Here is a 26,113-nt window from a genome sequence, read left to right on the forward strand (position 1 = left end):
TAACACTTTTGACCATTAGGTGTTCCTTCAGTTCCCACTAGGAATGATATCCAATATCGTTTTTTCGCCCACTCCCAATTTTAAGTCCTAAAAGGACTTAAATCCTTTTTTAAGTAAATTTTTGAAAATTGAAGAAAAATAACATAAAAGGCCCACTGTTAACACTTTTGACCATTAGGTGTTCCTTCAGTTCCCACTAGGAATGATATCCAAGATTGTTTTTTCGCCCACTCCCAATTTTAAGTCCTAAAAGGACTTAAATCCTTTTTTAATAAATTTTTGAAAATTGAAGAAAAATAACATAAAAGGCCCACTGTTAACACTTTTGACCATTAGGTGTTCCTTCAGTTCCCACTAGGAATGATATCCAATATTGTTTTTTCGCCCACTCCCAATTTTAAGTCCTAAAAGGACTTAAATCCTTTTTTTAATAAATTTTTGAAAATTGAAGAAAAATAACATAAAAGGCCCACTGTTAACACTTTTGACCATTAGGTGTTCCTTCAGTTCCTACTAGGAATGATATCCAATATTGCTTTTCCGCCCACTCCCAATTTTAAGTCCTAAAAGGACTTAAATCCTTTTTAAAGTAAATTTTTGAAAATTGAAGAAAAATAACATAAAAGGCCCACTGTTAACACTTTTGACCATTAGGTGTTCCTTCAGTTCCTACTAGGAATGATATCCAATATTGTTTTTTCGCCCACTCCCAATTTTAAGTCCTAAAAGGACTTAAATCCTTTTTTAATAAATTTTTGAAAATTGAGGAAAAATAACATAAAAGGCCCACTGTTAACACTTTTGACCATTAGGCGTTCCTTCAGTTTCTACTAGGAAGGATATCTTATAGTGTTTTTTCGCCCACTCCCAATTTTAAGTCCTAAAAGGACTTAAATCCTTTTTTAAGTAAATTTTTGAAAATTGAACAAAAATAACGTAGAACGCCCACTGTTAACATTTTTGACAATTAGGTGTTCTTTCCGATCCTGCTGGGAATAATATCCAATATTAATTTGCCGCCCACTCCCAATATTAAGTACAAAAAAGACTTAAATCCTTTTTGAAAATTGAACAAAAATGACATAAAAGGACCACTGTTAACACTTTTGATTATTAAGTGTCCCATCGGAACTGGCTATTCATTTATTTATTTATTTTATGTTGATCGTGATGTTCTGGTTTTAACAAAAGTTCTGTTAAGTTTTTAACATATCACAATTATTATAAATTTATGTTGCTCGAGTTTACAGATTTTTTTAAAGCTGTAATATAATATCTGTTAATTTAACATGACTGTCTAAAGTGACTTTACTAATTTTAAAGGTTTGTGTCTGGGATTCAAATTTCAAATTTATCTTCACACAGTTTGTATATGTTTTCTCTTTAAACTGGTAATATGCATATTATAGAGTCAACGTAAATGTAAATATTACATGAAAATAAATTTAAAGTTCAATATAATTAAATGATCAACAATTTGTTTTCTTTCCTTTAACACGAAGCGTTTAAGTTATAAATGATTCACATGAATTTTAAATTCAATTAAAAAATAATAAATATCTACACATGTGCGTTCATGTTTCTTCAACAACTCTGGCAAATTGGATCAAAATCAATTAACTTGAAATGCAAAAACAAAAAATCAAGCAATATGAACTTCAAAGATACTATAGACACACATTCAAGAGTTTGAATTGCAAATTTACAATTTAACACATGCAATCCAAACAAATTTAAATATTTAACTATGTAAAAGTGGTAATCGTCGTAGTCGTAAATGCATGCATGTATAATTTCTATTTGAAAATATGTAAGTTTTAGTTCAATTATTTGTATCAACTGTATGAAATTTAGTTTAAATTTACATTTCTGTGTAATTTATACATAAAATTGTGTCTTTTTTTTTTTTGCTATATATGTACAAAAATATTTGAACATATGTAGATACGACTTGTAAATTGTTTTGGAGAGAGAGAGATTAGAAGTGTGCCTGACTAGCTTTCATCATTTGCGAATCAAAAGTGACACAAGGTCGTTTCAGTTATTAAACTTAATAACCCATTTTTGATAAAAAAAAAACACGAGCACTATTGCCAGTGTCCATAGATAAAAATACAGTGAATAAAATTTAAATAGAAGCACCCAAATTGTATCCAATTGCTGATCATTTATCTATTAAAAGAGAATTGTATGTTCTTTTCCTATTGAAGGTCATTCTTTCAGCTTAAGCTCGATCTTTTTCATGCATGCATCTATTTATATTTACTACACTGTAAATCACCTATCAACTTGATGTTTCCATGTGAATTCGAGCATTATTTTTAAAGTGTTTTTACTTTTTTGTTCTTTTTTCATACTTGTATCACACTTAATTTACACTACGACCAGCGATTTGATTATTATTTTTATTATATTTTATATATAATACATAGAATATACAAAAAATAACAATATGAAATTACGAATTGCAAAATAAATGGGTGTGCAAATAATTGATTCCAAAACATATATTGATATTAATCTTTATAAATAAATGTGATATATTGTAGGCAACAATCCTTAAGAACTGGTTTTTGTAGAAACATTAATAAAAGTTTCAGTTATTAAAAGCTCTAAGGGGCTTTTTAATGGTTATTGAAACTTTTTTTTTCAAAATTCTTAAGTCCGGTCTTTATGTTCGTAATTTCAACAAATAGATATCTACAGTGTAAAATAACTATTAGAGAATAAGTTGACATGTATTTCAAATCAATACCTATGGATTAAAATATTTGGACATAATTGTATTAGATGATTTAAAAATCGGCATTATTTATAATAGCAAAAGTAGTATTTTGTTAAAGCTATATTTTCGGTCTAATTGCTTACGATTCGTATTATACCCTTCATCTTCATGAGAGGGTATAAATGTCGAATTGCTTAACGTGACCCATTGTGTATCTTACACACAGATGGAAACTTACGTATATGGAATTTCCGGCACAGTATACGTATATTTTGCTCAAGTACTTGAGATATCTAATCTCTGACCATAGCTGCCCCGTTGCTTAACTTCCAAGATGCAAAAACATCACAAGCACAATAGCTTAGAGACGTAACCGGTAGACCAAAGTACAAATCCATCAAATAAGCCGAAAACTTTGTTCTTACTCACAAAGTACACACTGGTATGAACAGAGGAAGAAAAATTCAAAGATACACATCACAATTCAATCCTGAAAACTTCATTCATCCGACACACTCATGAGTGAACCACATGCGACAGACTCACTCTAGTAATACGGGCGAATTAGATCCGTAGTCCCACAGTCAGTCCCCTGTGGGGTATCTATTGTCATTAGGCAACAGCACCAAACTTATCTCGAATTACTGCTTTTTTGGCTTTTACCGCAACAACTTGTAGTACCAGATTTAGTGGTTCTCTGGTTCGACACCATGTCAAATCATTTCAAGGAAAGACATTTCACATCACTAGTTCATAATCCTGAAACACTATAGTGTATCTATAGATACACTGGGATTGCAATTACACTAATATGGGGTCTTTCATCAAGGATTGCAATCACACTAATATGGGGTTTTTCATCAAGGTAACATACCTAACCCGGAGCAAGAACAACAATTTAGGAATAAAACGTTATGTTGTTATTGGATTTTATGTAATAATTGTACCTCCTTTTAAACTTATTATTAACACTCAGAGCGGAGCTTCGATTTATTCTATACATTTGAATCTATCGAAAAATTAAACCCCTTAAAATATTTCACGATATAAACACATAACCCCCAAAATCATAAATGGTATTATCGGTTAGTTGTTATACCCTACACCAATATAGTGGGGTGTGTATTATGCGTTTAAGCTGATGTTTGTAACACCCAAAAATATTGGTTTTACACCGGTTTTTTAATGATCCATATTTTTTTGACCTTAGCTCCCATACAAAGTCCCTTTTAAAATATCAAAATATGAAACTTCAAAAATTTATTTTTAAAAAATAGTAAGAGTTTTGAACACACTCTCTGGTGTAGGATATTATATGGTCTACCATGTCCGACTATAAATGTTTATTTCTTTATTACGAATATCCCTAATGTGAATTTGCACATCTGTATATTCCTGGTGATGTATAATAATACCATACAAAATATTTTATAAGAAAAAAAAAGCCACAATAATACATGACTGGGCCACCTAAAAACACACTGTATGATTAACACATAAGTTGTCCAGTAGTATAATAATAAAAAATAGCATCACACCATTTTTGCACTGATGCAATAATTATTTTATTAATTTTTTTCATTCGATTTTAACTACATATTGTGCAAATGACAAATTTGTTTTATTTTTGTGAAAATAACCGAAAAAAGCCACAAAATCCTTTTACGATTGATTATTGTTGTTGATTGTCGAAGCCATAAATGAACAATTTCCATTTTTAATTCAACACTGCATCGACATCACCAATACTTGACTGGGATGGGATACACTGCAGAACCATATCAAACCGCAGCATTGTATACTTTCATACGTGCATTATATACATATGCATACTTTAAAAGGTAAGAAAACAAAATGTAGTAAAAAAATGAAAAAAAAAAACTATTGATTATACAATTTGTATTGACGAAAATAAAATGCATTTACGTCAATACGAATAAAGATATAAAACAAAAAAAAAATAATGAAAATACAAGCAGAGAATATAATAATAGGTATTTTTGTCAAGTCAAAATTTTTCGATAGACATTTAAATTTCTTGCGAATTCTTAATTTAATTAAGGATATACAATTGTTATAAAATTTTTAACAAATACACATTAACTTCTTTTCAACAAATGATTATTTAATTAAACAAAATGTCATTTGTACGAATGATCGTAGAAATACACCTAGGACTCTATCGGGTCTGTTGTGCTCTACTTAACCAGTGTCTCAGTTAGGAACCCACCACCTCCGATCTACCAGACTAGAACACTAACCACTAACCTACCGGAGGCCACCACCTCCGAATGATCGTAAAACCACATTTAGAATCCTTTATTAAGGATCTGACGTATCAAACCGAAATAAATATCATACGGAATTCGTTATAGAAACTAATTTGTTTATATTTTTAACAAGATTACTTTGATATCATTAACTAAAACTTTATAAATTTCTTCTCTTATTCTGTCATTCTATGTAACCTATTTACAAGTTATAAATCGTATATTTAAAATATGTTACTTTAAATTAGCAAAACTTTTTTAGAAACACATTTGTTATTTTTTGCATGTCTTTATTTTTATTTAAATTAGTATTCTTTTATAGTATTCGGTGTATGATTGAAAGGTTATTGTTGAAAATAAACTGTAAAAAAGTTATTTATTATTAAGATAAAGAAACAATAACAATAATAACAAAACTAAATGGAAACAGGTTTCTTCTTATTTTATGAATTAATAAAATCGAATAAAAAAATTTACGCATATATTTTTGTGTTTTATTTATACGAACGTTTAGGTGCAAATACATATTCAGGTAATTAATTGTACGTACATATAAATATTTGTACGTGAGAACAACAAATATTTCGAGTTTCATTTAACGAATGTATTTTCAATACTCAAGATTGGTGTATTGTTCGAGGGATTTAATCAATATATAATCAAGAATCATAGAATGATCTATATGCAAGACTATAGATCGATCTTTAAGATATTGAGATTGAAGAACGTTACGACATGACGTTCCAAATCCAAATTTTTAGCCAAAACGCTAACATATAAAGCTGGTCCATAGTACATTCGGATCTTTTCTAAGATTCGGAGACTTTAGACTGATCTATAGTCAATACTAAACACTTTCATATAGTCAAGAATATGGATTGATGATTATTTAGTTCTATAGACTGAGCATTAGTCTAGAGTACATATATTTATCTATTTTTAATTATTATAAAGACTTATCTATAGATAAGATTACAGCCTGATCTAAAGTCAATAATATAGCCGAGGCTATAATCTTTAGTCCATAATATAGATTAATCTTTAGGCAGTTTTAAAAACTGATCTATAATTAAGACTTTATAATTTAATTTGACTGATCCATGACATATTTAAGAATTTTGACTTATCTTTTGTTCTGAAAACTGATCTATATTTAAGACGGAAAGAAACTGATCTATCACCACTCTTATGGAATAAGGTCATAAATGACGTTCTGGTAAAACTAGATTCTCTTCGCTATAAAACAGTCTCCTATGCCGATGCGGTAGCGGTGTCAGGCGATCATTTTGATACCAAAAAGTAAGAATCATCAGATCGTGGAGTGTCGAATGTAGTCTTAGTGTAAATCCTAGTAAAACGGAACTTGTGCTATTCTCGGGTAAATACACAATTCCTTTACTTCCCCCTCCTTGGCTAAACGGCGAGGTATCGAAACTTTCGGACAGTGATAAATAACTAGGCGTTATTCTGGATAAGAAGCTATCTTGGAGTACAAACGTACTCTTTAGGGCATTTAAAGCCATTACGGCAATATATGTTTGTAGGAAGGCCGTAGGAACATGTTCACTAGCTATTTGAGGCAGTTATTAAAACTATTATGTTATATGGGGTTTTTGCCTGGTGGCAGGCGCTTGAAAAGGCTTCACTTAGACAACAACTGGAAAAAGTCAAAGTATCTTATAACTGACGCTCTCAGAACGACTCTTTCAAAGGCAATTTTCACTATGCTCAACTGGCTCTCGGTCGACCTTTAAGCCAGGCAATTGACTATGACAACTGCGAACAGATTGAGTGTAACTGGCAAGTGGCGACAATGCTCCATATGCCATGGTAGGACCGGAGATCTTATACCGAATAATCAATATATTGTTGATTATTATATTCCGATACAGTCTCTAGTGAGACAGTTTCGATATTATATCTCTTTAGAGTCTCAAGAATCTCTCCTTCCGTCAAATAATTGTTTCCGAGTGTACACAGACGGATCCAACACGACGAAAGGAGTTGGTGGTGGCATTTTCATTGAGGAATTTGAAACGAACATTCTTTCCGACTTAATAATGAATCCTTGAGGCTAAAATACTGGCGATAAAGAGGGCATTAAATTGGCTAAGGTGTTATCGGATATCTAACAGGGATATCAAAATTTATACATGGACATCCAAAATTGTCCATGAATGCCAAACGTCTCTCAATGTGATGTCGAGATATTCTGAATTCATTAATCTGTCAAAATAGGTGTGAATCCATGTCAGCTTGCCAATCTTTCTCCCATCCTCACTTTCTCTTTGCTAATGTCTCTTTTCCATTCTTTCCTGTCTCTCTTTTTCTTTTCTTAAAAAGTGCTCAATATGGACCCAAGTAAAGCGGAAACCTGCGGTAACCTAACCTTACTAAGAACAGTTTTAATATTAAAATAATACAGATTTTGAACCATTACTAACTTAAATACTTGTTTTTGCATATGAGTTTTTAATTTAAATACTACATGTATAAAAAAAAACCTGAAAAATATACTATAAAATATTGATTCATTCATTAGAAATCAATAGCATATGAAGATTGTGTGAATCGTTTTTAAAACTTTTGTTTTTTTAAACTAATAGAATTAATAAAAATACCGGCAATTTTATGATACGAGTGATTACGGTTTATATTAATATTTAAATTTAAAACAAATTTTTAAACAAAAAATTAAAAATGCCAAAGATTTATTTTAATTTAAGAAAATAATTTTATCTTTTAACAAAAGATTATAACTAGTATTTTGCATTTGGTAAACATATGTTTTTTTTTTGCTTTCGTTCTATTTCGGTGGTCCTTACAAAATTTCTTTAGCCATAAAAAGAAAATTCTTCTGAAAACAATTTAACTGTTTGATTAGCAATATGAAACCAAAATTAAACATTTTGAAAGAAAACATATGTACATATGTATGACGGCAATAATTTTTTGAAATAAAATTATAATTTATTATGTCTATACATAACATAGACATTTATTTAAACGCCACAGCAGCACACTTTGCTTGAAATAGAAAATTGGAACAAAACTATATTTTTTCTATTTTAATATTATTATATATGTTTGTATATTATTATTTTTATCACTCAACAAAAAATGCTGCAATTAATTAGGGTCGGATTTTTTCTTCTAGACACACTATCACCGAATGAATTAAGGGGAATATTTAAATACAAATATATTCAACACACTTTAAAATAATTAAATGAAAAATAAAATATTAGAGAATCCATTTAGTGTTTTCTTTTCATGTCGTTCATACCCAACAAACAGATGATAAAGTAAATAAGAAAACACAATTTTTTCATTTGTTTTTTTTTTTTCTCTATATAGAGTATTAGAGGATATTATGGATCACTATTACAATAACTGTTGACTGATATAGTGGATAAAATTATCTGTAGACAAGATTGATATATATTGTCGAGACTAATCTATAGTCAAGACTCTAGACAGATCTATAGGCAAGACTATAGACAGATCTATAGTCAAGACTATAGACAGATCTATAGTCAAGACTATAGACAGATCCATATTCAAGACTATATGATCCATAGTCAAGACTACAGTCAAGACTATAGACTAAGGAGTAAGATCGAAAAATTCTTAACACACGTTTTTCATTACATTTTTCAACCAAAGTATTATTTGATTTTTTTTTGATCAAGTTACCTTTGAAAAACATGTCAGTTATTATGTGTAATGTCAATTATATTAATTTTTTTGTTAATCTGATTAAAATGAATGACCAGAAAAAAGTGCGTACTGAAATTATTAAATATTTTCAACTAAACCCAACTTGGTCTTACAAAAAGTTGGCCAAGCATACAAAGGTCTGCCGTCAAACTGTTTCCAATGTTATTAAACAGTACCGGGAGAACTTGTCAGTTGATAGAAAACCTGGTTCAGGTAGAAGGAATGGTCCACATGATGTTTCTAAAGCCAAAAAAATAGAACGCACTTTCAAAAGAGCTCCCAACACATCCGGTAAGAAAGCAGCTCGGTTAGCTCAGTGCTCGGACTATTTGGTACGAAAAGTTAAAGCTAATGCAGTTTTAAAAACATACAAGGCTCAAAAAGTTCCTGACAGGAACGCTGCTAAAAATTTAGAGGCCAAAAACAGAGCACGGAAATTGAAGTCAAGTTTTATAAAAAAATATTCTTGCTGCATAATGGATGACGAAACGTATGTTCTGGCAGATTTTTCGCAACTTCCAGGTCAAAAGTTTTATGTTGCTGATGCTCGAGGGAATGTTGAAGAAAAGTTTAGGACCCAAAAGCAGACAAAATTTCCCAGAAAGTTCTTGGTATGGCAAGCAATATGGAGTTGCGGCAAAAGAAGCCAATCATTTATTACAACGGGCTCTATAAATACCGAAATTTACATCAAGGAATGTTTACAAAAAAGGCTGCTTCCATTCATAAGACTTCATAATGTGTCCACTTATTTTTGGCCTGACTTGGCATCCTGTCACTATGGTAAACAAGCCCTTGAGTGGTACAAGAACAATAATGTGGTATTTGTACCAAGAGAGGCAAATCCTCCAAACTGCCCGGAGCTAAGGCCAGTGGAGAGATATTGGGCTCTTGTTAGAAGAGAATTGAAGAGTACAAAAAAGGTGTCCAAAAGTGAGGTAGATTTTAAACGGAGATGGACTACATGTTCGAGCAAAGTGACAGAAAGCACTATAAAAACGTTAATGGAAGGGTTTCCGAAAAGGGTTCAAAATTTCATCACTAGTGATTAAAACTATAAAAATATTTTTTTTTTTTTGTAAATTGTAATAATATTTTGAATCAAATAAAAAAAATAAAGCTGTAAGTTTAGTGGTTTCTTTTTTATAAACATATATGTATGTTAAGAATTTTTCGATCTCGCTCCTTATAGTCAAGACTATAGACTGATCTATAGATTGATCTATAGTCAAGACTATAAACTGATCTATAGATTGATCTATAGTCAAGACTATAGACTGTTCTATAGTCAAGACTATAGACTGTTCTATAGTCAAGACTATAGACTGTTCTATAGTCAAGTCTATAGACTGTTCTATAGTTAAGACTATAGACTGTTCTATAGTCAAGACTATAGACTGTTCTATAGTCAAGACTATAGACTGTTCCATAGTCAACACTATAGACTGTTCTATAGTCAAGACTATAGACTGTTCTATAGTCAAAACTATAGACTGTTCTATAGTCAAGACTATAGACTGATATATAGTCAAGACTGATCTATAATCAAGACTATAGACTGATCTATAGTCAAGACTATAGACTGATCTATAGTCAAGACTATAGACTGATCTGTGGTCAAGACTATAGACTGATCTATAGTCCAGACTATAGACTGATCTATAGTCTAGAATATAGTCTGACCTATAGTCTAGACTATAGACTGATCTAAAGTCAAGGACAGATCTATAGTCAAAACTAAAGTATAACAAATAGTCCGACGCCTTGAGAACAGTACCTATAGAGTTATAACTCTAAGCGATTGTTTGTGAATAAGAACCTAACTTAAAAATGTTTATTTTTTTAAGTCTATATAAAATATTTAAGGTAACGAACCAAATTGCAATTGTTTTGTCAAGAAGGGTGAAATTGTCATTTTTAGTAGTTAACTTAATGATAGCATTGCTTATACATTACGGCTGTTATTTTAAATACTCTGGTGGCAAATACAATCTTGCACAAAAATTAGTGACGTGATTTCATTTTGCTAGCAGCTATTTCGTTTTATTCATGGATTGCAATGAATTTGTGTCAGACAAACGTTAAAAATAGCAACAACAAGAATAAACAGACAGACAAATAAAATACTAAAATCTTTATATATAAACACTGATATATTAAAAAAAAGTAAAATAACTTAAAATTTATTAGTGGCATCTAAATACAGAAAAAAATAGAAAACAAACAAACCAACATCCAACCACTTCATTTGGCTCCATGCCAAAAAATGACAAAAACAACAGCTATAACTTTATCCACCGCCAAATAACGTCAGAGTCATCTTATGCATTTTGGTACGAATTATTTATTAAGCAAAAAATAAATAAAAAACAAAAATGGCATTAAACAATTTTAAATATACGGGTGTTTAATTTGCTCTGCCTATTTTTTAATATTAGTTTAAGAGATTATATATACAAAATTGTTTAAATATTTGCTATTTATCTAAATTCCAATGAATTCAATATGTGTTATAAAAATACATATAATGTTTTTGAAATTTATATATAAAATTAAAATTCTATAAATTTATCAAAATACATATGGAAGAAGCATTTTCATTAAAATTAGCGAAGATCCTTAAAAATAATGTTAAATTGTACAAAATATTATTATTAAACATAATAGTGTTTTCAACAGGTGATATTTAATTTAATTTTTTCTTTTCAAATAGAAAACTATTGCAGTTTTTATAACAAAAATGTATTCATACAGCAGCCACCTTTGGGGTCAATTAATAAATTGACACTTGTGGTTTATTAAATTTATTTCAAATGTACATTTAAGAACAGCTTTATTTATACAATAATACGAATACTACTTATATAACTCTCTATGAACAAGGTTAATTTATTGGTACGTATGTATTTTTATGTGGTTGTGCTTTTGTATATAATGATAGCATTTTAAATGTACTACATTTGTATTTAAAAAAGTATTTATATGGTTGTGTATTTTTACACAAATAATAAAGAAGATTTTTATACTTCTAAACGAGTTGTGTCTTTTTTTTGCAAAAAGATATACATTTTTATACCCTACACCACTATAGTGGGGAGGGTATTATACGTTTGTGCTGATGTTTGTAACATACAAAAATATTGGTCCAATAGCCACCTTAAAGTATACCGATCGATTCAGAATCATTTTTTGAGTCGATTAAGACATGTCCGTCCGTCCGTCCGTCTGTCCGGCTGGCTGGCTGGCTGTCCATGTAAACCTTGTGCGCAAGGTACAGGCCGCAATTTTCAAGATAATTTGATGAAATTTGGACCAAGCATGTTTTTTGGCACAAGGACGAAGCATATTGAAAAGGGCTGAAATCGGTCCATTATTTCTCCTAGCCCCCATACAACCGTACCTCCCGATTTGAACTTTTTATGCTATAATTACGTCAAATATTCCGCTATCTCTCTAAAAATTGGCACAAATAAGTTTTATATAAGTATAAATGATACTGCAGATTTTCGTAAGGATCGGCCTATATTTGACCCTAGCCCCCATACAAACCCCCCTTCAAAAAATGACTTAAACGTCTAAAATTGACTTGTAACCATTTGTATCGCAATGAAACTCAACAAAACTAACTGTTATTTAGAAATATATCCTTTTCCCAAATTTACCGAGGGTCGGCCCATATTTGACCTATATAAAGCCTCATTTAGAAATTTTAGTTTTTTATCAATAAATGGCTTAAATATTTTGGAATTATGGTAATATTCAACAGTTTCTTTGCAAAAAATAAAAATTTTATAAAAGTAAAAATTGTAAAAATATACTCATGGTGTAGGGTATCATATGGTCGGACATGCCCGACTATACTTTTCTACTTGTTTGTTATGTATTAATTATTTGATTCTAAGAAAAATTTTTTATTTATTTTAAATGTAAACACACAAAATACATACATATGTAGGTACGTTTGTATGTATTGAAGGACAAAAAAGTTTCTAAAATATAAAAACCGCAATTTGGAAAATAAAAATAAATAATCGACGCAACGTAATTGAAATCGGTTTAATTATTCATATTCAATATCCCTGTTATCGAAAAATATACTATTAGATGCTTTTAGACAATTTTCAGTTCTTATTGCAATTAATTAAACTACCGACAGCCTGAAGACAATTAGGGCGATATCAGGTGGTAGAGTTAAATTTAAAACAGTATTGGATTGTAAGAAAGCTTTAACTGATTACTCTTCCGCAAGTAAAGTTTACATCATATGGTTACCAGGCCAAGCAAAACTAGTCGGCAACAAAAGGGCAAATGTAATAGATCAAAAGCAAGGGAGCTCGAGGCAGTTAATCTGACAAACGCAAAATCATTCAACATACACACAGACAGACGAAGAGACAGACATGGCTAAATTGACTCCAATATTAATAAGGATCCAGAATATATATACTTTATATGGTCGAAAAATTATATTATAGAAGTTACAAACGGAATGATAAAATTATAAATATACTTCTTCTCACAAAGGTGAAGGGTATAAATATAGGTCAGGTGGATTCGCTTATATAGGCTTAAAAAAAAGTGGATCTCACAGATATCTGGGGTCTTGTGAAAACTGATTTCAACATACACAAAGACAGACAGACATGGCTAAATCAACTCCGATATCTAAAAGGATCCAGAAAATATATATACTTTAAAGGGTCGGAAAATTATATTATAGAAGTTACAAACGGAATGATAAAATTATATATACCCTTCTTCTCACGAAGGCGAAGGGTATAAATATAGGGCAGAGTATCCCATAAGTCGTGGGTGGGTAGAACCACAGAACAACAAAGAATGATAAAATTATATATACACTTCTTCTCACGAAGGCGAAGGGTATAAATATAGGTGAGAGAATCCGATAAGTCGTGGGTGGGTAGAACCACAAAGATCCTATGACTAACTCTGAAGAGAGCAAAACGAGAAAGCGAGTCTGAGGTTAGTACGATGGAAAGTATTCTGAATGGACACACAGAATTATAATCTATGAAAAATTGGATGTACGTTTATAAGAACAAAAAACTCCCTTCTTATTAATTATCATTCCATCTGGATTGAGAATTTTAAATTTTGATTCCATGTTCTATATTATAAAAAAATACCAATTAAGAAAATGTAACAAACCTAAAAAATATTCCGAAATTAAGGTAAAAACAAAAATACTTTATTATTTAAAAAATAATCCACATTTTAAACATACTGACTGATGTAGGGTATCATATGGTCGATGCCCGATAATACGTTCATATTTGTTTAACTTAAAGTTATAAAAAGTTATATAAAAATAATCCACATTATAAACATACTGACTGATGTAGGGTTTTATATGGTCGACCATGCTCGACAATACATTATATTGACAGCATGCCTGGCACTAAACAAATCTTCAGTACCAATATATTTTGCCTGCTTTGATTCATTATAGGCTTTAGGGCACAAAATCCAAATAATACACAAAAGTTTATTTTGTGCTACAAAATTAACTACTTTTAAAATTCTATAAAAATTTCTTCGAATGAGTTCGGATGAGTCTAAATTGATAGATATTTTGGTTCTTTTTCAAACCATCGAAGTACGGTTACCCCATATTCATAAATGCTTAATAAAGTTGTTGATGGTTTATTTTGAACAGAAAATGTGCGTAATAAACAAAAAATAAGCGATAAATATATTTATGAATACGGTGAATATCTTTAGATTACATACCTCTTCCAATATTGCTATAGTTTGACGACAATCAGGCATACGGGATGCAAATGTTGACGTCGTTGGCGAATTATAATCATCTCGAGTCTCTTCGACAAACTCAGCAATACCAATCAGTGCGGGCGGCATTTTTAACAAACAAACTCAAGGCACTACAAAGAGTTCCACAGCAGGGTGTCCGAAACAATAAATGGAAATAGTTTAAAACTGGTCCAAAATTGATCGATTAGGTCGAGCGTGACGACTTATGAAAAAAGTTAAATGATGACACAAAAAAGAAACAGCTGTGCTGCACTTACACGTAACTTATGCACAACGCACTCACGCACTAGTTATGACGAAAAATGTTTGCAAAAACAAAAACTAAAGATAAATTCATAACAAAAACAATATGTATTTTAAAGAGCAGCTAGTGAATGTTATTGTAATGTTCTTGCAATTACACAACTTGTGATTTACAAAAACAAGAAATATATAAAATTAAACACACACACATACACAACTGCAGCAAGATGTATTTTTGAATGTTTTGTTTTTTTTTTGTTGTCTTTTGTTTTTTACGAAAACAACAATAACCAAGAAGACGACGTCAACGACACAATGTGTCAGTCAGACTTAAAAAAATTGTTTGTATTTGTTTGTTTATCGGTATGAAGACTTGTTATTGTTGTTATATTTAATTTTTTCTCTTTCGTCTATGTTTTTTTCTCGTATATGACAATTGCAAATGCAAAAAAGCAACAAAATTATAAATAAATCTGTTAAAATTGTTGCAAATATTTATTTTTATATTTAGATATATTTGTGATGTTAATTGTTAAATAAAATATTATTTTGTATATTCTCTAACCGCACAGAGAGTATTATAATTGATTTATAATAGATTTTTTATTGCATTATTTAATTTATGAGTATTTTTTTTATTACAACTTATTGTTGACTACGTTGTTATTTACGAGAGATCCTTTCTGGTATTTTTAACAACGCAATTCATATCCTTTTTAATTTAAAGAACGCAATTTTAAGGCCAACAAAGTAACAGAGATGACAACAAGATTTATTATTTTTTTACAATAGATGACTACTGCCATTGCCGCTGCTGCCACTCACTGCTACTGCCGTTTGTTGTAAATTTGTTTCTATTACTGCTTTTGTTGTTGTAGTAGTTGTAGCAACACCCATTTTTCGCCACTTGAAACCTTTTTTTATTATAAATTATAAAAATAAGTAAATGTTTATTTGTTCGCCTGTACTTAATTTATTTCTTTATTAAATTGTCGTTTGCCATTTCACTTATTCATATATTTTATATTGTATTTTTTTAATTTTTTTCTTTTGTGCTCTTTTTTCTTTTCAAACTTTTTCAATCATCTGCATTAATTCTTTTTCTTGTATCTACTTTATGTCTAACACTTTTTTGGTTTTGTTAGCTTTTTCATTTAATTATCACTTTTCCATAATTTTTGAAATTATTTTTATAATATATTTTCAGGAATTTATATAAAAATGTATTATTTTTCTTTCACTTGAGATGTTTTCACATAAAATATTTTTTTGCTCGTATTACTACTGACGGTGTTGCGCACAATGAAGATCTACGCAGACAAACATTATTAATAACGCCGTTTACAAGACACTAAAATTTTAACGGCGACTCCAAAACAGAGTCGTATGCATTTTTTAAATTTCTACACAAAAAAATCGCTAGATAATTTTACTACACTTCAAACAAAAGAGTTTACATTGCTCGTTTGTCGTCAAACATACTATGTGTTTTATTTTTTTGTGTACATCAAACAAAATCTGTTTTACGAAAAAAATCAGCGACATTTTTGCAAATTCTTCATTTCATCGTCTGCTATTTTGTAAAAATTTTGAGTTAATAACGTTTCGGTTCATCTTGGGAATTGTTTGAATTTTTTTTAACTTAAAAAATATATCGTCACCGGAAATGCAAAAAAGCGTAATAACCAAAAAATTATAATTTTATATCAAGAATAGTTTTCATTTTATTTATTTATTTGTCTCTCCTGTAAAATGTTGTTGTTACACACATTTGCATTTTAGGTGACGATATATAATTTTGTTATTGGAAATAGCATATATTTTTTTATTGTTTGAAGTATTTAAGTGTAAATTCAAAAAATTTTGATTGTGAGATTTAGAAGATTAATAAATCTTTGTCTTTATTATCTAGTCATGATGTTAAATTATTAATTATTTGCCTCAGAAGAATCTCTTCTTATCTCTCGAATTTCGTTTTTATTTTAAAATCGTTGAACATTTAAAAATTAAAAGTATTTAAGAACCTCTAACCGGTTTATAATCGATTCTAAGCCGGCAATATTTTAAGTGTTACCGCCGCCACCATAAATATTTGTCGGCAAAAAGTTCTCCAAGAAGCAGAATTTCCTTTGAAATAGCTTTTGCACATTTTAGCAAAAAATAAAAACTTGAATAAAAAATGGCTGGAAAAAGGCAAGCTACCTCGGATCTTAATCACGATAATTGGGATCGCGAAGAAGAGCCGGAAGATCGTGGAACTTTCCGCACAGCAAGTGAAGATGAATTAAAGAATCGTGTGATTAAAAAGGCTAAACGAAAAATAGCGCCAGCTTCTGGCAGTGATGCAGCTGATGGTGGTTCCGGTACCAAAAGTGTATTTAGTGGTTTTGCGGGCTTTGGAAAACCAGCAGCAACTGCTGCAACTACAGGATCGGCATCGCCATTCTCATTTTTAAGTAAATTGCCGGCAGCTGCAGCAACACCAACTCCAACGAGTAGTGCAGTCAGCAGCAGCACAACAACAGCTAGTGCCACTCCAACTTTTTCTTTTGGTACAGCGACTGCAAATACTGTTAAAACTACTGAAAATTCAAAAGCGGTCCCATCATTTTCTTTTGGAAACACAAATGTCTCCGCAACCACGGCTGAAGCTTCCAAAACTTCAACAGCAACGGTCAGCGAAACTTCACCATTTTCATTTAGCTCTTCTTCTGAATATTATAAGAAACTAAGCAGTCTAAATCAGGCTGTTAGTGAATGGGTTAAAACTCACGTTGACAAGAATCCAGTATGTATTCTTTCCCCAATATTCAAAGATTATGAAAAATATTTAAAAGAGATCGAAGATGAAAAGAAGAAGGAAGCAACAAAAGGCTCTACCACAGATGCCACAGAAAAGCCAGCTTCAACGTCATCAGCAGGAATAGGTAGTTTCAAATTTTCCAGCAGCAGTTCATCCACTTCATCTGCTACATCAACAACAACAACAACAGATACTGCAGCAAAAACAAATGGCTTCTCCTTCGGTCTTAAAAAAACCGAGGAATCATCACCCGCTAAGCCCGCTACACCAGCTACAACTTTTAGTTTTGGTTTAAAACCTTCCACTTCAGAGACATCCACCACGACAGCAACATCTTCGTCAACCACAACACCCTCGTCTGGTTTTTCATTTGGCAATTTGTCAAATACCACCAACCAGTCGAGCACTGCTCCAAAACCATTCTCCTTTACACCCGGTGCCACGCCATTCTCATTTGGTAACATTAAACCCCCAGCTGCTGCATCAGACAACACAGCTGCCGCAAATGAGGACGAAGATGAAGAGCCGCCTAAAAATGAATTCAAACAAGTAGTCGAAGATGATGCTGTCTATTCAAAGAAATGCAAAGTTTTTGTCAAAAAAGATGGAAACTTTGTTGATAAAGGTGTTGGCACTTTGTATTTGAAGCCAGTGGAATCAAGCGAAAAAACTCAATTGATTGTACGTGCCGACACAAATTTGGGCAACATTTTAGTGAATTTAATTTTGAATTCGGCTATTCCTGCCCAACGCATGGGCAAAAACAACGTTATGATGGTTTGTCTGCCAACACCGGATGTAGAGAAACCAACATCAATGTTATTGCGCGTCAAAACTGCCGAGGAAGCCGATGAACTTTTGGAGAATATTGACAAATATAAAAAATAAATTTGCTTTCTGTTTGTTTTACATTTATGTGTTTATGTTCACCTTAGTATTAGATCAAATAAAAACAAAATAAAATTTTAAGTCGTAAGAGTTCTGTACCGTTTTATAATCGTGCGATTTTTTTACACGAGCAATAACTTTTTATTATCAAGACCAAAGAAAACATGTAAAAGTGCTATATTCGACTATGCCGAATCTAATAAACCGTATGCCGTAAATGGAATGCCCTCCACATAAAATTTGATAGACAGATTTTGGCTTGCATGGAACTTATGAGTGTCGAATTTGATCGCTATACTCGTATTTTTAAGCTAGTAATGTAATTAACTTTTAAGAAGACTTTATAAGAGGGGTAGGATCAATTACGGACCGATCCACATAAAATTTTGTAGAGAGGTTTTGACTCGTCAGGCACTAACTTATGTCAAATTTCATTGCTATACTCGTATTTTGAAGCGAGTAATGAGCGTGAGGGTCATTTTTTACAAGGGGGCCTGATGTGTGGGCCAGGGTCAATATAGACCGATCCATATAAAATTTGGTTGAGAGATTTTGACTCGCATGGAACTTATGTGTGTTGAATTTCATTGCTAAACTAGTATTTTTAAGAATGTAGTGAGCGTTAAAGTAATTTTTTGAAGGGAACCTTATATGGGGTGTAGGGCCAATTATGGACCGATCCACATAAAATTTGGTAGAAAAGTTTCAGCTCGTAATTTATGTCAAATTTCATTGCTATACCGTATTTTTCTTCGAGTAATTTTGGGTGGGGTAGTTTTGTCTCATTTGAAACTTATTTGTGTCGAATTTCATCGCTGTTAAAGCCGTTTTTCGGGGGTTCATTTGTATGGAGGCTAACCGAAAACGTGGGCCGATATTGCTCATTTTCAATACCAAACAAACCATATCTTTAGAAAATATTTATGGAAAAGTTCAACCCCACAGCTCATTCCGTTCGGACTCTATCGGGCTTTCAACAGACAGACATACGGACGGACATGGATAGATCGTCGTAGAATTTAATAAGGACCCAGAATATAGTATATACATTTATGGGTCTATGACCAATGGTGGGTATAAAAATGGAGTTATGATGATATGTTAATTTCAGGGTTAATCATTTCCCAGCTAACAAAGGTTTTTCAAACATGACCTGTGGTTTCATAGATGACTTGTATATTGACAAATTTTCGAGACATATAACTTTCGTGATAATACAGCCTTCTAAAGCTCAAAATCTAAAAATTTTGAGTATTAAAAGAAGCCTAACAAGTATGTAAGGCCTTAGAGGCTTTCCAGAGTACAACTATTCATGAGTTTCTTTATATTGCTTTAAGAGAATAATGAAAAGGAAAAAAACACATTATGCAGAATTTTGAAGGAGACTAAATATTAGCATATGGGGAATTTGACTTGTAACCATTTGAATCGTAATGAAACTCAACAAAACTGTTATTTAAAAATATATTCTTTTCCCAAATTTACCGAGGATTGGCGCATATTTGACCTAAATAAAGTCACATTAAAAAAATTGGGTTTTTCAACAATAAATTGCTTAAATATTTTGGAATTAAGGTAAATTTCAACATAAAAGTTTTTTTATGAAAAATAAAAATTTTAAAAATATAATCATGGTGTAGGGTACTATATGGTCGGGCATGCCCTAATTGTTTTTTAAATGAAAAACAATAATTGTACATTTGTATGTTTTATTTTTATTTCCCATTACAATAAATCTGCTCTTAAAAAGAAAACGTACAAGCAATTGTGTTAACATATAGAAAAATAATTCAATTAATAATATTGGGATTGATTTTGTTTAGAGAAATCTTCAAAAGCCTTAATATCTTCTTTTAGAGTTTACTAAAGGAAAAAAGGACTTTTATCATGAAATTAATTGTTATTCATGTCAGGGATATCCCGTATCCTTTTTAAGTTTATTTTTTTTTATTGTTTTACTTATTAAATTATTTACTATTATTTAATAAACAAAAAAAAGTGAAAAGTTTTAAACAAAGTTCTTTTAATATGTTTGTATGTATACGATTATAAAATTATTTCAAAAAATAATAATTATAACACTCATATTACTAAATTGAATATTTATAAATGAAAATATAAAATAAAAACTACTTATGTATAGAGGGTAAAAACAAAGTTGCATATCATATAACATATTTATTTAGATATAAGATATATATTAACAGCATTAGCATTAGTTTGTTAGTTAGCAAGCAGTGTTGTTATTTTTTTATAACCATAAGAATGCCAATATCATCAGTTATGTTCTCGATGTCATAGTAGACGGATTTTTCAATGGCCACCATGTCACCGACACCAACTCGACTCTCTTTATCGTTGGCTGTTATACGAAAATTGCCCACCAACGTAACGAAGTGTAAATGGAAACGTTTGGCCTTCTTTTTTGGCTTGATTTGACGTGGCTTGAAGCGTAAGTAGCCCAAACTGGCCTTCTCGTCGGTATCGTAAAATGCATATTCGACACCTTGCAATTCGGTAAAGGAGAGATTGGAAGCGGCTGAAATTCGCATTTCCTTGAATATCTCTTCATTGCGTGCCACCGAATTGTCCGATTCTGAGATGTTTTTCAACCATGAAATCAATTCATAGTTAGAGTTGTTGTTATTGGTGTTGGAGGTGGAGGAGGCGGTATTGTTGTTGGTGGTAGTGGAGGATGAAACATGCACAGCATCATAGATCGCGGGTTGCGATGAAGATTTTATACGGGCCACACGAACTTTAAATGGTTTAACCTTTTGCACTAAATCACATGATGATGATGCTAGTTGCGTTGGATCTACTGGTGACCGTGGTGGTGATGTATTAAGTGTGGAACTTGTATTTCGTAGTTGATCAAATACATTGTTTAGGTGATTAACGGGGGGAGGTGTATTCATAACTATACGACTGCACTCAAAACGATCATTCGGTTGGATTGGATCTTTGTTGCTCTTTTTATTCTGCTTACGTTTTACTTTGGTCTCTTTAATTTTGTTTGCCTTCTTTTTAGTCAAAATTTCCACATCTTCAACCAGCGGAGCAATATAGGGATCATTTTCTGGTACAGTTGGAAGTTGATTTCGTTTTTTAGAAAGTTTTTGGCTAGATACTGATTGAATGGTGTTGTTATTATGTTTTGCCCGATTCGCTTTAGATAATTCTCGTGATTTTTGCTTTTGTCTTTCTTTATTCTTTTCCCTAATTTCCATGCGTTTATTGGCTTGTTGGAACAGCATTTGAAATAGATGTGGTACCGAATGTTTTAAAGGCACTTGACCACGCTTCGATCTACGAAGTGATCCGTCTGTTGTGTCAGTACTCTTGTCAGTTGATTCATGTGAATCACTTGTACTTTGTACTAAATCACTTGAGGAGGTTTTACTTACTTTCGGTTTACGTCCTCTTACCTTGGGGGCTGGTTGCAAAGGTTTTTTGAATATTTGATCATCATCATTATCGGTATGGCTATTGTTCTTATTCATCTGTTGTGTGGTTGTGTTGGTAATTTGTTCAGTTGATAGTGTGTTGTTGGTAATAGTGGTGGTGGATGGGTGAATATTAAAATGATTTGAACTAACACCTGAATCACTTTCAAATCCAGGTGGCGGTGGTGGTGGAGGTGTAGCTTCACTTAAAGTAGTATTTGTATCTGAAGAGTTTTCTTCAACTTCATTTGTGATTTTTTGTTTATTTAGTCTAGTTACAGATTTTCTGGTGCTTATACTTAAGGGAGGTGGTGGCGATACAACTTTCACAGTTGTAATTTGATCGCCATCTGATTTAGGAGGCGATGGTACGTACGGTATACTTTGTTTAGTATTTCTAGATCTTAAACGTGTCGCCTCCATCTTTTCTGGTGAACTATTAGTTTCTTCGGAGTCGGAGTGGCCCTGAGTATAAAGGGAACGTTTTGATTTATTTATGCTGTTTTTAAGATTTTTCTTTTCAGTCAACAGTTTTGATACCTCTAAATATTGTTTTAATACATCTGGCAGTGGCTTATCCTTGGCTCTTGATTTACGCTGCTTTTGTTGCTTCAAACTGTTTCTGTTTTTAAACGAAATGCGATCTGTGGATCTTTCATCAATTAGAGATGATTCTAAGGCTTCACCTTGTACCTCCTGTTGCTTAGCCATCGAGTCTCGGAACTCATCAGGTGCTGGTGGATATTCGCCTACTTCTTCTTCCATATTTTCTATTTCGTTTTGTACAATCTCTTGCTCAGCTGCTTCGTCAAGGTTACGCCTAAGCAGTTCCATTTCAATTTGATTGTCTAATTGTGTTTGTTTTTTAGCTGCCTCTTCGTGGGAACGCATGGACTTGCGCCCCGATATGGCAAAGATACGACCCATAGAATTGCGTTTGCGCAAATCAAGTATCTCATAGTTGCTCATTCGAGCTAATTCTTGAGCAAATCTTTCACCATTTAATGGTGTACCTGGCGCCCTGTTAAGAGGTATATGTTTTCTTTTAACCATACGTTTACTGGTGTGAGCTGGCGGAGGAGGTTCTGTCTCCGTTTCAGTACTTAGTAACTGACTATTGTCCATTTGTAATTTTCGTCGAGAGAATGAGCGTTTGCGCAAACGTTTCGTTCGTATATTAGTTGCACTAGGTGCTAAATTTAAAGGTGCCTGGCTATTATTCTCTATTGTACGTGATACTGCAGCTTTTGGAGTCTCATCTTCATCGTCGGTTAAAATATCGGTTAATTTTAGATTGTCTTCATTGAGCTGGTTACATTGGTCGTCGCTGTTAACATTAGCTGTCTGATGCGGAGTTTTTTCTTCTAACGGTACAGGTGATGGTGTTTTAGACTTTTTAGTTTTGGCTGTTATAATTGTATAATTGTTTTTGGGAATGTCTTCGCCATATGTACGGTTAAATGTTTGATTTACTGGTATAACTACCAGAGGAATTTCCTGATTAGTGGACTGTATAACTATGGAATTTTCCTTTGTAAATGGTACCTCTTGAGTTTCAGGTATTTCAACATCTTGGGTAGGAAATACAATTGACACATTGTTTCTGGGAGGAGTATTTGGTACCTCATGCTGTGGCATTTTCAAATGTTGTGATACATTCTGATTTTGTTGTTGTTGTTGACTAAGAGAACGACTTACTTCTAGCATTTTAGCAGCTCTTTGTGAGATGTTGTTTGATTGGTTGGCCCTGCTCTGCTCCATATGAGAGATGGATTTATTTAGGTGCCGTGGTGATATGACATTATGTGGGCTTTTAACTCTTATTGAAATCATGGAACGATTTTGGCTTCGTTCTGGCGTCTTCAATATTTTGCTGGGAGAAGGCTGAGTTCGTGATCTTAATAATCTACCTGGAGGTGGACTTTGTGCTGCTGTTTCTCGGTCTGGAGTTAATATTACTTGTCCTGGAGAGTTTCCCCTTTCCATGGTGTAGGTACGTTTCAAGGGAGATGTGGTAGCATTCGTTTCCGTCATTGAATTTTTATTATTTTCCTTCTCTTGAGTTTGTATCTTCTTCAATGTATTCTCCAAGATACTTTCCATATAATTTTTTAATTCTTCATCTTTACGTTGCAATGTTCGAATTAAGGTATCAGTATGACCACAACATGTATCATTGCCAGCAGGACTGTTGTTTTCAGTTGTATTGGGTTCCAAGTTTTCTGTCCCAGGCGAGTTGCTAGAGGTGGGTGATGAAACGAGTGTTTTATCCTGTTGTGGTTGCGAGAGGGGAGTGCTACATACAGGCGGTTCAAAATTTGTCTCCGAAACTGTACTTTCAAATTCTTGCAGTAAGGTGCGTCTGCCAACGCACATCTTGGATAGACGCTTCAAACTGTAACGTCGAAGTCTGTCGCCTGGAGAAACCCCACCACTTTTGCGTATTGATGACAAGCGAGGACTAAGAGGTCGAGAAGGACTCAATGGATTTACAGGACTTTGGGGTCTAGAAGGACTCATTGGATTTAAAGGACCACTCGGGCTTAATGGCCTGTTGGTTGAAACTGGAAAAACATTTTTATTAGGTAACTGCTTAATTTTGGAATCTTTTGGTTCTTTATCGTTGACTGCATTAATGGAACAACCAGGTATTGATTCTGATGGTACTTCTGCTTCACCATGCATTGTTGCCATTTCTTGTTCTACTGATGCATTTGCCACCCCATTATTAATGCATTCCTCTGCATTTTTCTTTTGATTTTCATTATTTTCACAAGCTGTATCCTGCTGCGAAGGGGGTAACTTTTCCAACTGTACATTGAGACTTAAGCGTTGTGTTTCACAGTTCATAAAAAGAAAATTTTGTCTTTGTACACCTCCTCTTCGCTTTTGAAGATATTCCGCCAAACGATGACCATCACTATCATCATTGCTGAAAAACTCGCTTAAATCTAAACTGGTACTGGCCCGTGACATTTTTTTATTTGTTTACTTTAATTAAGAATCTAGTATTCGAAAGTTTTTTAAATATTTAATAGTTTTGCATATTTTCACATTAAAACTCACAGTTAAAAAATACAAAAAAAATATTTTCACCACTTTATTATTTTTCAAGAACTTATTGGGTAGCGCGTCATTTTAGTGTTATCAGTTACCGGTTATTTGAGTGGCAAGTACTTGATACTATTTGTACATGCAGGGTTGTATTTGCTACACGTGAAAAAATAGTGATATAAATGTAGTTATGAATTGGTGTTTTGATTGTTAAATATAATATAATATATAAATAAAATAGATATTAACATTTCAAAAATAGAACTATAGAACCCTATTAAGTAATTTTGTAATCAATTTTTGTGATAAAATGTTTTTTATATATATATCAAAATTTTAGGGTTGTCTTCTATATGCAAAATTGCAATTGTATTACCTCATTTTTATATCTGTAAATATTGAAATAAGTAAATAGAAATTGTATCATAATAGACTATAGCATTAAGTACCGTTTCACAGATGAAAACATTTGATTTTGTTTGAACGATTTTAACCAAATAAATGACATACAGTTATTCTATGGTCGTAAATGCTATTTAACAAAAAGGAAAACTTTAGATAAAGAAAAAGCAATTACATTTCAAACTCAACGTTTGTGTGTATTCTTCATTACGAACGTAATTATGTTCTTGTAATTTGTTACTTTAGTACTGTACAGCAGAGCTGTAAATGAATTATTAATTTTTGAATAAATACGTGAATTATTTGTGAATTGAATTGGCAAATTCAATTAATTATTTTTATATAAAAAATGAATTGAATGAAATTTGAGTCAATTCAAATTAATTTGTTAAAAATTAATTGCAACTTATTTCCAATTCAAATGAATTTGTTAAATGAATTGCAATTCATTTGAATTGAAGTGTTCATATGTGAAAGATAGTTTTTTCACAAAATTTAAAAAATATTGACTGCCTCTCCAATATTAAAAGTGTTTTGTCGTACAGAGTATTTCAAAAAAAATCAGTTCTTTAAGAAATATACTCCAAAACTATGTTTTCTTTAATGAGGTGCACTTTTAAATTTTCGAACAGAATATTATGATTTTGGTTGCAGGACTTTCCATATTTTATTCCCCCTAGATCTGCTTTTGAATTTGATTGATTGCAACTCATTTTTGATTTCATTCGTTTGAATCGCCAACTCCTTTTTCAAATTCATTTGAAATAAT

At 31.9% G+C, this 26,113-nt stretch overlaps 3 protein-coding genes across 4 annotated transcripts in view; 1 reads left to right on the top strand and 2 right to left on the bottom strand.

Annotated features, from left to right (window-relative positions):
- LOC111680808 (arfGAP with SH3 domain, ANK repeat and PH domain-containing protein) overlaps nt 1-16,078 on the bottom strand; it is a 48,848-nt gene extending 32,770 nt beyond the window's left edge. Inside the window, exon 1 of the mRNA XM_046953860.1 lies at nt 14,467-16,078. Within this exon, the coding sequence (XP_046809816.1) occupies nt 14,467-14,595 (129 nt within the window). The 5' untranslated portion in view covers nt 14,596-16,078. The remainder of the gene's footprint in view (nt 1-14,466) is intronic.
- Nucleotides 16,079-16,689: 611 nt separating this feature from the next.
- LOC111680818 (nuclear pore complex protein Nup50) lies at nt 16,690-18,523 on the top strand. The gene has a single exon (XM_023442538.2). It carries the CDS (start codon nt 16,931-16,933, stop codon nt 18,440-18,442), a length of 1,512 nt encoding a protein of 503 aa, XP_023298306.2. The 5' UTR covers nt 16,690-16,930; the 3' UTR covers nt 18,443-18,523.
- A 1,611-nt stretch (nt 18,524-20,134) lies between these two features.
- On the bottom strand, nt 20,135-25,039 carry LOC111680817 (uncharacterized protein DDB_G0284459). Of its 2 annotated transcripts, none has more exons than XM_023442536.2 (2): nt 24,955-25,039; nt 20,135-24,893 (listed from the first exon to the last, which is right to left on the bottom strand). In XM_023442536.2, exon 2 carries the CDS (start codon nt 24,862-24,864, stop codon nt 20,686-20,688), a length of 4,179 nt encoding a protein of 1,392 aa, XP_023298304.2. In that variant the 5' UTR covers nt 24,865-24,893; nt 24,955-25,039; the 3' UTR covers nt 20,135-20,685. The 2 variants fall into 2 exon arrangements, with proteins under 2 accessions (XP_023298304.2, XP_023298305.2); XM_023442537.2 differs by having other exon boundaries at nt 20,135-22,353; nt 22,429-25,031.
- Between the last annotated feature and the right edge of the window lie 1,074 nt (nt 25,040-26,113).

Source organism: Lucilia cuprina, chromosome 6 (genome assembly GCF_022045245.1).
Source record: "Lucilia cuprina isolate Lc7/37 chromosome 6, ASM2204524v1, whole genome shotgun sequence".
NCBI lineage: Eukaryota > Metazoa > Arthropoda > Insecta > Diptera > Calliphoridae > Lucilia > Lucilia cuprina.